Source organism: Grampus griseus (genome assembly GCF_964374135.1).
Source record: "Grampus griseus genome assembly, chromosome: 1".
NCBI lineage: Eukaryota > Metazoa > Chordata > Mammalia > Artiodactyla > Delphinidae > Grampus > Grampus griseus.
The window spans coordinates 77,080,781-77,091,649 of record NC_139017.1 but is presented as its reverse complement, the minus strand read 5'-3'; the positions used below and the strand labels follow the sequence as shown (position 1 = coordinate 77,091,649).

General features: G+C 42.3%; 1 protein-coding gene across 1 annotated transcript in view; it reads left to right on the top strand.

Annotated features, from left to right (window-relative positions):
- The first annotated feature begins 613 nt into the window (after positions 1-613).
- CHD1L (chromodomain helicase DNA binding protein 1 like) overlaps positions 614-10,869 on the top strand; it is a 51,255-nt gene continuing 40,999 nt past the window's right edge. The window contains exons 1-3 of the mRNA XM_082667998.1: positions 614-755; positions 7,728-7,840; positions 10,671-10,777. Of these exons, the coding sequence (XP_082524124.1) occupies positions 629-755; positions 7,728-7,840; positions 10,671-10,777 (347 nt within the window). The 5' untranslated portion in view covers positions 614-628. The remainder of the gene's footprint in view (positions 756-7,727; positions 7,841-10,670; positions 10,778-10,869) is intronic.

Genomic DNA, 10,869 nt, shown 5'->3' with positions numbered 1-10,869 from the left:
ATCATAACATTTGTATTAGTGGTACACAACTAATCATAAATCACTACATCTTAAATCCACTTAAAGTTTATGTTGAGTCATGGTGACTCACAATCTAATACATCGCTTCAATTTGCTCCCCATAATTCACTTAAGAAACCCATTGTGGCAAGGACATCTTTCATGATTTTAATTTTCTACCATTCAGAAGTTCCAGCCTACAGACAACAGGGAGTAAGTAAGGGGATTTCAGGGCCCAAGCCAATTTATTACTCGTGTAAACTGAACTTTACAATCCTGCTGTGAATTGCTGAGGGGCAGAGACGATGTCTTATTGAATGCTATAACCCCAGAGCCCAGCAGAGCACCTGGCACATGACAGACAATGTTGATTAAATAATAAGTGAGTGACGAGCGTTTCAGGTCATCAGTCGCCTAGAGAGGGCATAAACTGTGAGAATCGAGCCGCCCCACGCACACCCGGCTGCAAGCGCTCTTCAACAGCGGGTAGGATACCTTCCGGCTCTCTCCGTGCCCAGACCTCAGCGCCGGACGCGCCCTCTGGCGGCGGCGGCGCCCGGGGGTTAGGCCGCGAACGTCGGGAAGGAAGCGCGCGGGGCGGCGTAGGGCGGAGCTTCGCAGTGGCTGGATGGAGCGTGAGGGTGCTGCGACCCGCGAGGGCGGCATGCCCGGCTTTCTACAGACTCTTCAGAGCGAGAGCCGAGTCGAGGCGGCGCGGGTGCAGGAGCAGGACTTGCGGCAGTGGGGCCTGACAGGTCAGTGGCCATGGGGGAACTTCCGGCTACGCCGCCCGACTCTTCGGGACTCTCCTCTCCCGGCCCGGGACCCGGCGCCAGGAACGGTCCGGCGGCGCCGCGGGTGGACCGTCTTGTGGGTTTTTAACCCGCGGACAACAGGGCCTTCCCTTCTCGCCCCTGCGGTGGGGCTGGGTGGAGAGGAACCCCGCCTGGGGCCAGGTAGCCGTTACCCAGCCTGCGCAGCGCGCGGGGCCCGCGGACGCGGGAGGAATGTGTTTCCCGGCAGGGAAGCGAGGCCCGCCCGCGGCCCCCGCCACCCGGCACGCTGGCCCTGGGGAGGGGTAACTTCGTGAGGCCCCTGTCCGGAAGGTAGGACTGTCCTCTCCGAAGAAGCGGAGGGCGTCCTAGCGCCCCAAGGGTGTGGGTTTAAAATTTCTGTTCCGGTGGATTTGGAGGCCTGGCTTGGGAGGTTTAACTACTTGCTTGTGTAAAACTATCAGAACTCTGATCCAAGCTTCACTTTTCTTCTTCGTTTACCGTGCGCGCGCATTTCTTTGATAATACTCCACTGGTTAATTCTCCCTCAAAGCTCTAATTTGAAGTATGCAGCTAAGCAAAGTTCATAAACTCATTACTGCATGTAGCTATTTTATTTATAGTAGCTTTTCCCTAGAAACTTTGAAGCGCGAAAACTTGAATCCCCCTGAGGTCTGCAGGCAGGGGGGCAGACCGCATCTCTGGATGGAGGTCATAGGATGGAGAGACCCAGGTCCTATTTCCCGGCCTGCTCTTGACTCACCACCTAACCTTTCCCATTTCATTTTATTTATAAAATGGGGAACGCAGTGCTGTGCCTTAACTGTTTTACTCTTGGATCAATAATAATGATACAGTCGTTAACTCATTGTTTATTGAGTGCTACTGAGAGCCACATGCTACAAGATGTTAGGTGCAGAGATGAGGATACAAATGTGGGCCCTGCTCTCCTAGAGTTTCTAGACTGGAGTCTGAGTGATTTCAAAAATATAAACAAGTATTTATTGAACTCATACTGTGTGCCAAATACGAAGGAAGTGTGAGGTTTTGTTATGAATGAAACAAAAGGGTCAGTTCTATGTCCAACTTAGAAGAGGGATGGGAAGAGATAAATGGATAGGATACAGACGTGGAAGAGAAAGAACTCTCCCTTCTTGAGGCTCTGAGTCTATGAAAATGGTATCTCTGTGTCTGTGAGGAGTATATATCCAACTTAAATATGAATTTACAGACTGATGCTTTTAAGTTTGGTGTAAAGTTTATATGTTTATAGAGCCAAAGTTTATACGTGATTATTTGTGTGTTTGCCTATTTCCTTGCATGTTTTTTGGGTATGATACTATGTGTGAGAGAAGCCTAGTTCTAATGTGCACATTGGTACTGGACTGTCGGTAATACACTTGGAGAAATATACACATGGACCAGTGCTGTTACTGTAGTGAAATTGAGAAGATAGATAAGAGGTTGCAAGTTTGCCTGGATGAATTAGAGTGAGTGAATGAAGAAGTAAATAGACAAATGTGGAAGCTTGGTGGTGGGCATGGATAAGTGGATAGTGGGGGGAAAGAAAAATTAGAAGATAGGTATACTCAGAGGAATAACCATTTAATGTTTTTTTTTTTTTTTTTTGCGGTACGCGGGCCTCTCACTGTTGTGGCCTCTCCCGTTGCGGAGCACAGGCTCCGGACGTGCAGGCTCAGCAGCCATGGCTCACGGGCCCAGCCGCTCCGCAGCATGTGGGATCTTCCCGGACCAGGGCACAGACCCGCGTCCCCTGCATCGGCAGGCAAACTCTCAACCACTGCGCCACCAGGGAAGCCCCCATTTAATCTTATAACTTGAAATTCCTATTTCTATTTGCCAGAATAAATTAATATTCTTAGAAACTATTCTTTGTGAGTTGGTTAAACATGGTTACTGATTTTTTTTTTCCTTCTGATTGACACAAGTAGTACATTTTCTCTGTAAATCATTTAGGATAATATTTTATGCATAAAGAAAAAACAGTAATATACATAATCCTATTACTGTTAACATCTTATTATCTATCCTGCTAGTCCTTGGTCTGTGCATGCATATGTGTGTATGTAATTTTTTTTTCTTTCTTTTCCAGGGTGGAGCAGGGACTGAGGGAGAAGTGCAAAAATGGGGTTTCATGTACATACTTTTTGGAAACCATAATTTTTTTCCTTATTATCATTTAGTCTTCAGTATCATATTTATTAGATACAGACTGTTTCAGTGTATGGATGTGCTGTAATTTAGCCAGCCACTCTATTTAGGTATTTAGGTTCTTTTTTTGCTATTTTAAATAATACTAAAAAATATCCTTGGAATCAAATATTTATTATTGCTACGAATTTTTTTTTAATTGGGGTATAGTAGTTTTCCAATGTTGTGTTAGTTTCTACTGTACAGCGAAGTGGAATTCCCTGTGCTATACAGCAGGTTCTCATTAGTTATCTATTTTATACATATTAGTGTATATATGTTAATCCCAGCCTCCCAATTCATCCAACCCCCCCCTTTCCCTCCTTGGTGTCCCTACGTTTGTTCCCTACATCTGTGTCTCTATTTCTGCCTTGCAAACCGGTTCATCTGTACCATTTTTCTAGATTCCACAAATATGCATTAATGTACGATATTTGTTTTTCTCTTTCTTACTTCACTCTGTATGACAGTGTCTAGGTCCATCCACATCTCTACAAATGAACCAGTTTCCTTCCTTTTTATGACTAAATAATATTCCATTGTGTATATGTACCACATCTTCTTTATCCATTCATCTGTCGATGGGCATCTATGTTGCTTCCGTGACTTGTAAATAGTGCTGCAATTAACATTGGGGTGCATGTGTCTTTTTGAATTATCGTTTTCTTAGGGTATATGCCCAGTAGTGGGATTGCTGGGTCATATGATAATTCTATTGTTAGTTTTTTAAGGAACCTCCATACTGTTCTCCATAGTGGCTGTATCAATTTACATTCCCACCAACAGTGCAAGAGGGTTCTCTTTTCTCCACACCCTCTCCAGCATTTATTGTTTGCAGATTTTCTGATGATGCCCATTCTAACCGGTGTAAGGTGACGCCTCATTGTAGTTTTGATTTGCTTTTCTCTTATAATTAGTGATGTTGAGCATGTTTTCATGTACCTCTTGGCCATCTGTATGTCTTCTTTGCAGAAATGTCTATTCAGGTCTTCGGCTCATTTTTTCATTGGGTTATTTGTTTTTTTGATATTGAGCTGCATGAGCTGCTTGTATATATTGGAGATTAATACTTTGTTGATTCATTTGCAAATGTTTTCTCTTATTCTGAGGGTTATCATTTTTTGTTTATGGTTTCCTTTGCTATACAAAAGCTTTTAAGTTTCATTAGGTCCCATTTGTTTATTTTTGTTTTTATTTCCATTACTATAGTAGGTGGGTCAAAAAAGATATTGCTGTGATTCATGTCCAAGAGTGTTCTTCCTATGTTTTCCTTTAAGAGTTTTGTAGTGTCCGGTCTTACATTTAGGTCTTTAATCCATTTGGAGTTTATTTTATTTTATTCATTCATTCATTCATTCGTTCGTTCGTGGCTGTGCTGGGTCTCCGTTGCTGCGCGCGGGCTTTCTCTAGTTGCGGCGAGCAGGGGCTACACCTCGTTGCAATGCGCAGGCTTCTCGTTGCAGTGGCTTCTCTTGTTGCAGAGCACAGGCTCTAGGCGCACAGGCTTCAGTAGTTGTGGCATGCGGACTCAGTAGTTGTGGCTTGCAGGCTTTAGAGCACAGGCTCAGTAGTTGTGGCGCACGTGCTTAGCTGCTCTGTGGCATATGGGATTTTCCCGGACCAGGGCTTGAACCTGTGTCCCCTGCATTGGCAGGCAGATTCTTGACCACTGCGCCACCAGGGAAGTCCCTCACCGAGTCTTTGTTGTGGCTGTGGGCTCCTTCGTTGTGGCAGCCAGTCTCTTTAGTTGCGGCATGCATGTGGGATCTAGTGCCCTGACCAGGGATTGAACCTGGGCCCCCTGCAGTGTGAGCACAGGGGCATATCCACTGTGCCACCAGGGAAGTCCCTCAAATTTTTTTCTTCCCCAACCCCCAAGCATGCCTTACTGCCTCCTAGAGGTTAGAAGGAAAAAGACTACATTTCTGAGACTTGCCTGGAGTAGTGTTGTGCATGTGACTTGACTCCCACCTAGCAGATGACTGTGGAAGATTTGGAAGAGGAAAGTGAGGGAGAAAGGCTGCAGTTCCTGAGGGATTTTAATTTTCTACATTTCTCTTGGCCATGACTCTTAACCTCAGTGGGGCTGGGTAGGGTACTGAGCATCCGCTTTGCTGGCATGGATTGCAGCTGAGGCAGTAGGGTCCTGGAGCTGACAGTTGGGGTAATGGCCTCCTGGTTTTTCCCCTCTAGGTAACTTATGTCATTTTTCTCTAGCTGCTTTCAAGATATTTTCTTTGTCTTTAGTTTTTAGGAAGTTAATTATGATGTGTCTTGGTGTATATTTCTTTGGATTTATTCTTTTATTATGTTTGAAGTTCATTCACCTTGAATCTGTAGGTCTTTTGCCAAATGTGGGAAGTTTTCACCCATTGTTGTGAGTACTCTTTCTTAGCCCTGTCCTGTTTCTCATCTCTTTCTAGGATGCCAATGAATGAATGTAGTTCTTTTGTTGGAGACTTGCAGTTCCCTGAAGCTCTGTTCATTTGTTTTCAGTCTGTTTTCTCTCCATGTTCAGGTTGAGTAATTTCTATGGTTCTGTCTCACAGTTCACTGATTCTTTCTTCTCTCCATTCTTCTATCAAGTACGTTCTCTGAGCTCTTTACTTTGGTTATTGTATTTTTAAATATCTTCTTTTTCTTTGCTGAGACTTTCTGTTTCTTTACTGAGGCTTTCTATTTTTTCAGTTGTTTTAAGCCTGTTCATGGTTGCTTGTTGAAGCATTTTTATCATTGCTGCTTTAAAATAAGTGTAACATCTGTGTCATCTGGATGTTGGCATCTGTGGATTACCTTTTTTCATTCAGTTTGAAACCTTCCTGGTTCTTGGTATAATGTATGATCTTTTTTATTGAAACCTGGAAATTTTTGTCTTATGTTTTGAGACTCAGGATCTTATTTAAACCTTCCATTCAATTGTCTGTTTCATGCTGCTCTGACAGGGGAAGGGGGGTTGCTGCTTTGTTACTACCAGGTGGAAATAGAAGTCAGGCTCCCCGCCCTGAGCTTCTCTTGATACGTGGGGATAGGGAGGGGGTTCCTCCTTACTTCTGGGTGAGAATGAGAGTACTGGCTCCCAACTTGGTCCCCACTGACACTGGTAGGAGTGGTCTCATTACCTCTAGGCAGTGATAAAAGTCCTGAGTCTCCACTGGGCCTCCTTTGACACCATTTCTAGGGGTAGTTGGGGAGGGGGCTCATAAGATCTAGTAGGGGTAGAAGTCCAGGCTCACTATGGGGTCTCCATTGACCTGCATGGGAGGGAGAAATGGAGTGGGGATGGCCTCATTATTGGTGAGTGGGGATGAAAATCCTGGCTCCCTACCTAGCCCTCTCTGGTACCTTCCTGCTGGGGATGTTGGGGAACTTCATTACGGCCTCTTGAGGGTGGAGGTCTAGGCTCCCACTTGGCCTTTGCTGATGTGGGTGGGCCACGTTTTTTTTCCCTATGGTGTTTGACTTAACTGGTGTGGTTATTGTCTAAAAGTTTACATTTTCTGTCTCTCTAGGCTGTCCCTTTCCTTTGGCTAGTGGGAGTAGGCTTTTGTGGGCTTTTTTTGTTTTTCTTTCTATGTCCATCGGCATTTCTGGGTGGCCAATTTCTTCACCTCTAAGTCTGGATATATGAGGCCAAAAGAAACCCAGGGAACTCATCACTGTGTTGTTTGCTGGGTTTCGAGGTTACTAACCAGTCTGCCTTCTTCACCCCACCTTTTCAGAGTCATCTTATTATGTTCATTTTCTTTGTAATATTCAGGATTTTTAGTTATATTAGCAAGAGGAATGGGGAAAAGAACATCTCCATCTTCCCCAAAGCAGAAGTCTCCAGATTTAACATTTTAATCTTATTTGATTTTCTGAATTTTCTAATGTACAATATGTGGATAATACCTAGTGCATGGGATCATTATCAGCATTAAGTGGGGTAACTTATGTACAGTGTTTACTACTCACCGTGGTATTTAGTAAGTGCTTAATAAAAATAATTCATCAATCTTTTTAATGTTCTACAATTATATATTGTTTAGTTTCTTTTTAAATGTCATGAGTTCAAACCAGAGTTGTACTTTTGTTAATAGTTTTTCTATAAAGTATGTTTGGGGTCTTCCGTCTCCCAAAGATATGGCTGTTCTCTGAAATTGGATTTTTTTTATCAAGAGAGAGAGAGAAAAGAGAGGCCCCCGAAGCTCTATGTGGATTTCAGACATTTTCTGTTGTCCCTGTGCACTGTTAAAACACCCTCTATGTAACATTGTTTCCATTCTTAACAGTACTGCTTCTTGATTGAAGCATGATTTATCTAGTCCTGTCTTGATTTTTTTCCTTTAGCACCTGAGGGCAAATTTACATCGTTGCAATTAAGCAGGCAGACACATGTACAGTCCATGTGTTGCTTGCTGTTATATCACATCAGTAAAACCTCATTTCCTAGAATGGACACAGGCATGAGACTCAGGCAGTCTAAAGGCCCAATCCCAGGCTGACTTTCTCAACTGTCAAGTTGATCCTGTAACACTGACAGGCTGTTTTAGGGCTTTGATTATAGTGGTGATTAAGTCTGCTCAAAAAGTAGTTAGGAAGTCAGCAAATATTTGCATATCTGTAACTTCTCAGCAAAGGATATGGCCAGTAAGGTTTGGGGTATGGGAATTTAGGCTGTGTTCTTTAGTCGGAGTCTTAAGCATAGCTTGTGTGTATGCTTAAATGTCTGCTCTTTGGACTTGCTGCTTTTTTTATTTCTAGGGATCCATCTACGCCCTTATCAGCTGGAGGGAGTCAACTGGCTAGCCCAACGCTTCCATTGTCAGAATGGCTGCATACTGGGAGATGAGATGGGCTTGGGTAAGACCTGCCAGGTATGTTACTGTGAAGTGAGTACTGTTCACCTCTACTGAAGTACCTCCTCACGACTCATTACTATCTTTAGCTGCCAGCTGTTGGTATGTATTTTTATACTAAGAGGTAAAATGCCTGAACCTTTGTTAAGAGATCACGACCTTGGACTTGACTTTTCTCATCATGGGGATGGTTTTGAACTGTGTCACTACCTTTATTTTATCTATCCCTTGACATATAGAATTACAATTAATGGGCAGGGTTTTTCTCTATATAAAGCAAACATACCCGTCCCAGGAATCAAATTGACGCTGCCCTCCTTAGTAATATTTTATGTAGTTAAGATAACTGGATCATTTCTCATATTAGTCTCCCTTCCTCAGTGGGTGATGGGGCTAATTTCCATTTCTCTGCCATGCTACAGAAGTACAGAGGAAATACTCTATGTTTTCCAAAATGCCTTGGCCATCTAATTGTAGGATATAGTCTAGACACCTGGAGAATTAGATGTGACTTCTGTGGGCATTGATTAGAGGTTGCATGTGGAGATTGATGCTTCCAGTAGGATGATCACCAGTACAGCTCATGTTGACAGATGTCAGTGGTAGGCTTGGATTGATGAAAAGTCCAGACACAGATACTCCTTGGGTTCATCACACAAGGTTTATTCATCTATAAGGTACCAAAGAAAGTCAGTGCAGTCAGGATACACAGCAGAGGCAACTTGAGCAGAAACCATGGAACTGTAGGTTTCTTGATTCCAAAAAGGTTTCATCAGTGAACCCACAGAGTGAGTAAAGTTCTCGTTAATCCTTTTAGAAGCTTAACCTGCCCCCTCTAACCTCACATCCGTAAACATCCAGCTGGAGCAGTTCTGCTCAGAGTCTGGGCTGACCATGTGTTGGAGACGCCTTAATCTAATCCAGGTGTACCTCATCAATCTTGGGGTTATTCAGGATACAGTATGACCTCCCAGCATGGTAGCCCCAGGTACCTCATTTATTACCTTCAGGTGTCTCAGGCAATAATTCTGGTTCTAGTATATTCCTGAACTGAGAGCTATGGAACAAAGGTAAGTTTCCCAGTGTTTCTGGGAGGGAGGCTAACGGACTCCTGTACTCAGGTACAGAGCCCTCTTTGCAGTCTCCTGTGCCATGGACATTGGAATCGCCCAGACTTCATTCAGAGCCAGCATATTCCACTTGTCCTTTGCCTTTCCCAGGGTGTTCATATAGCTCTACTTTAAGTGCCCTAAAAATCACACCTCCAAATTCATCTTATTAAAATTTTGTTTAGAATTTTTGCATCTGTGTAATTTTGTATTGAGTAATGTCTTTGTATGGTTTTGGTATTGGGGTGAATCTGGCTTCATAAAGTGAGTTGAGAAGTATCCCTTCCTTTTCAGATTTATGTAAGAGTTTGTGTAGAGTTGTTACTGTTTCTTCCTTAAATGTTTGGAAGAATCCAGTAGTGAATCCAAATTTGTTTTGTAGATAGCTGGTTTAAGATAATAAAGGATAATTTTTCTCTAAATAGTGTCTTCAGCAAAAACTAAACAGAATGGTTTTAATTCAGTAAATACTTACTGGGTGGTTGTCCGGGCACAATCCGGGCTGGGAAGCCATGGGTAGTTAAAAAAGAAAAATATTTCCATTATGAAATTAATGTATTATCAGTTAAAACCTGTAACCATAGCACTCTAGCCATAATCATGAATAGCAATATGTGTTTTACATGGTTGAAATTATAGTGCACATATAGTTTGCATTTTATTAATCTAATAGTCATTGTTATTTTCCATTTTATATTCTTTATATTTTATATTCTTCACAGTGATTATTTTCTATTGGCTGCATAATGGTCCATCAAGAGAATTGATCGTAATTTACTTGAATGTTCTACAGATGAGGAATGGAGAGTTCCCCTCTTTTGTGATATTTAAATTAACCTCTATGTGAACATTTTTGGGCTTGTATAGCTTTCTTAGGATTTTGGATTATATCCTTAGGATAGATTTTTCTAAGAAACAGTTCAGCCATTGGGGATGGTGGGCCCTCAAACTTTCTGTTTTATAAAAGAGTGCTATTTTCTCTATATATCACGGCAACCTTTTAAAGAAAATTTAAAAGTCAAACGTGTGTATAGCCATATCCTAAAATAGGCTATTGGGCTTTACAAAGATTTTCAGTTTAGACCCTGACGTGAGTTTATGAGGCTATATTATTGTTTGTTTTCCTCACTGGAATGTGTGCCCCAGGAGAACTAGGAGTTTTGTTTGTTTTGTTCACTCTTATATACCAGAGCTCAGAATAGTGCCTGGTAAATAGAAGGTGCACCATCAATGCACATGGAGGGAGGAAGGAAAACATTGTCTCTTCACAGATCCTGGCCAACAGCAAGAGGCCACCACATGGTTGGGCCTCTTTGCAGTCAAGTCTTGATACTTCTTGCCTTATGTTTTTAGAGCATTCCTGACCTTGTGCATCATTTGCATTGTTTTCATTGATGTCTGTTGTCTTTCCTGATGTTTTCCTTTGTATAAAAGGTTCAGTTACATAAATTTTGAGTACCATTGCTTGTTGACTGTTGATGTAATTGAGTACCATAAATTTCTTTGGCAGTCATATTGAGGCTTACCTGATTTCACTCTAGGAATGGGTGACTCTCCTAATGTGTGGAGGATTGAACATTATTTTTGTTTTTTGCAAAGCAAGTCTTCTACAACAATTTGTGTTTGTGTTTGATTATTTTTGATGTGATTGTAAGTGTTCTCTACAAGGTTGTGGGAACTTTATCGTTGTTTCTCATGTGGAAATGTGGTCAAAACCGTCTTCCTTTTCTGTGTTCCAGACTATTGCTTTCTTCACTTACTTGGCAGGAAGATTAAATGATGAAGGACCATTTCTGATTCTTTGTCCCTTGTCTGTTTTGAGCAACTGGAAAGAAGAGATTGAGAGGTACAAGAGAAGATGTGGCTGAAATTTTATTTTTCACATTAAGGTTTTGTTTTCTAGGTGCTATGTGAAATATGATAAAACAACATATTGTC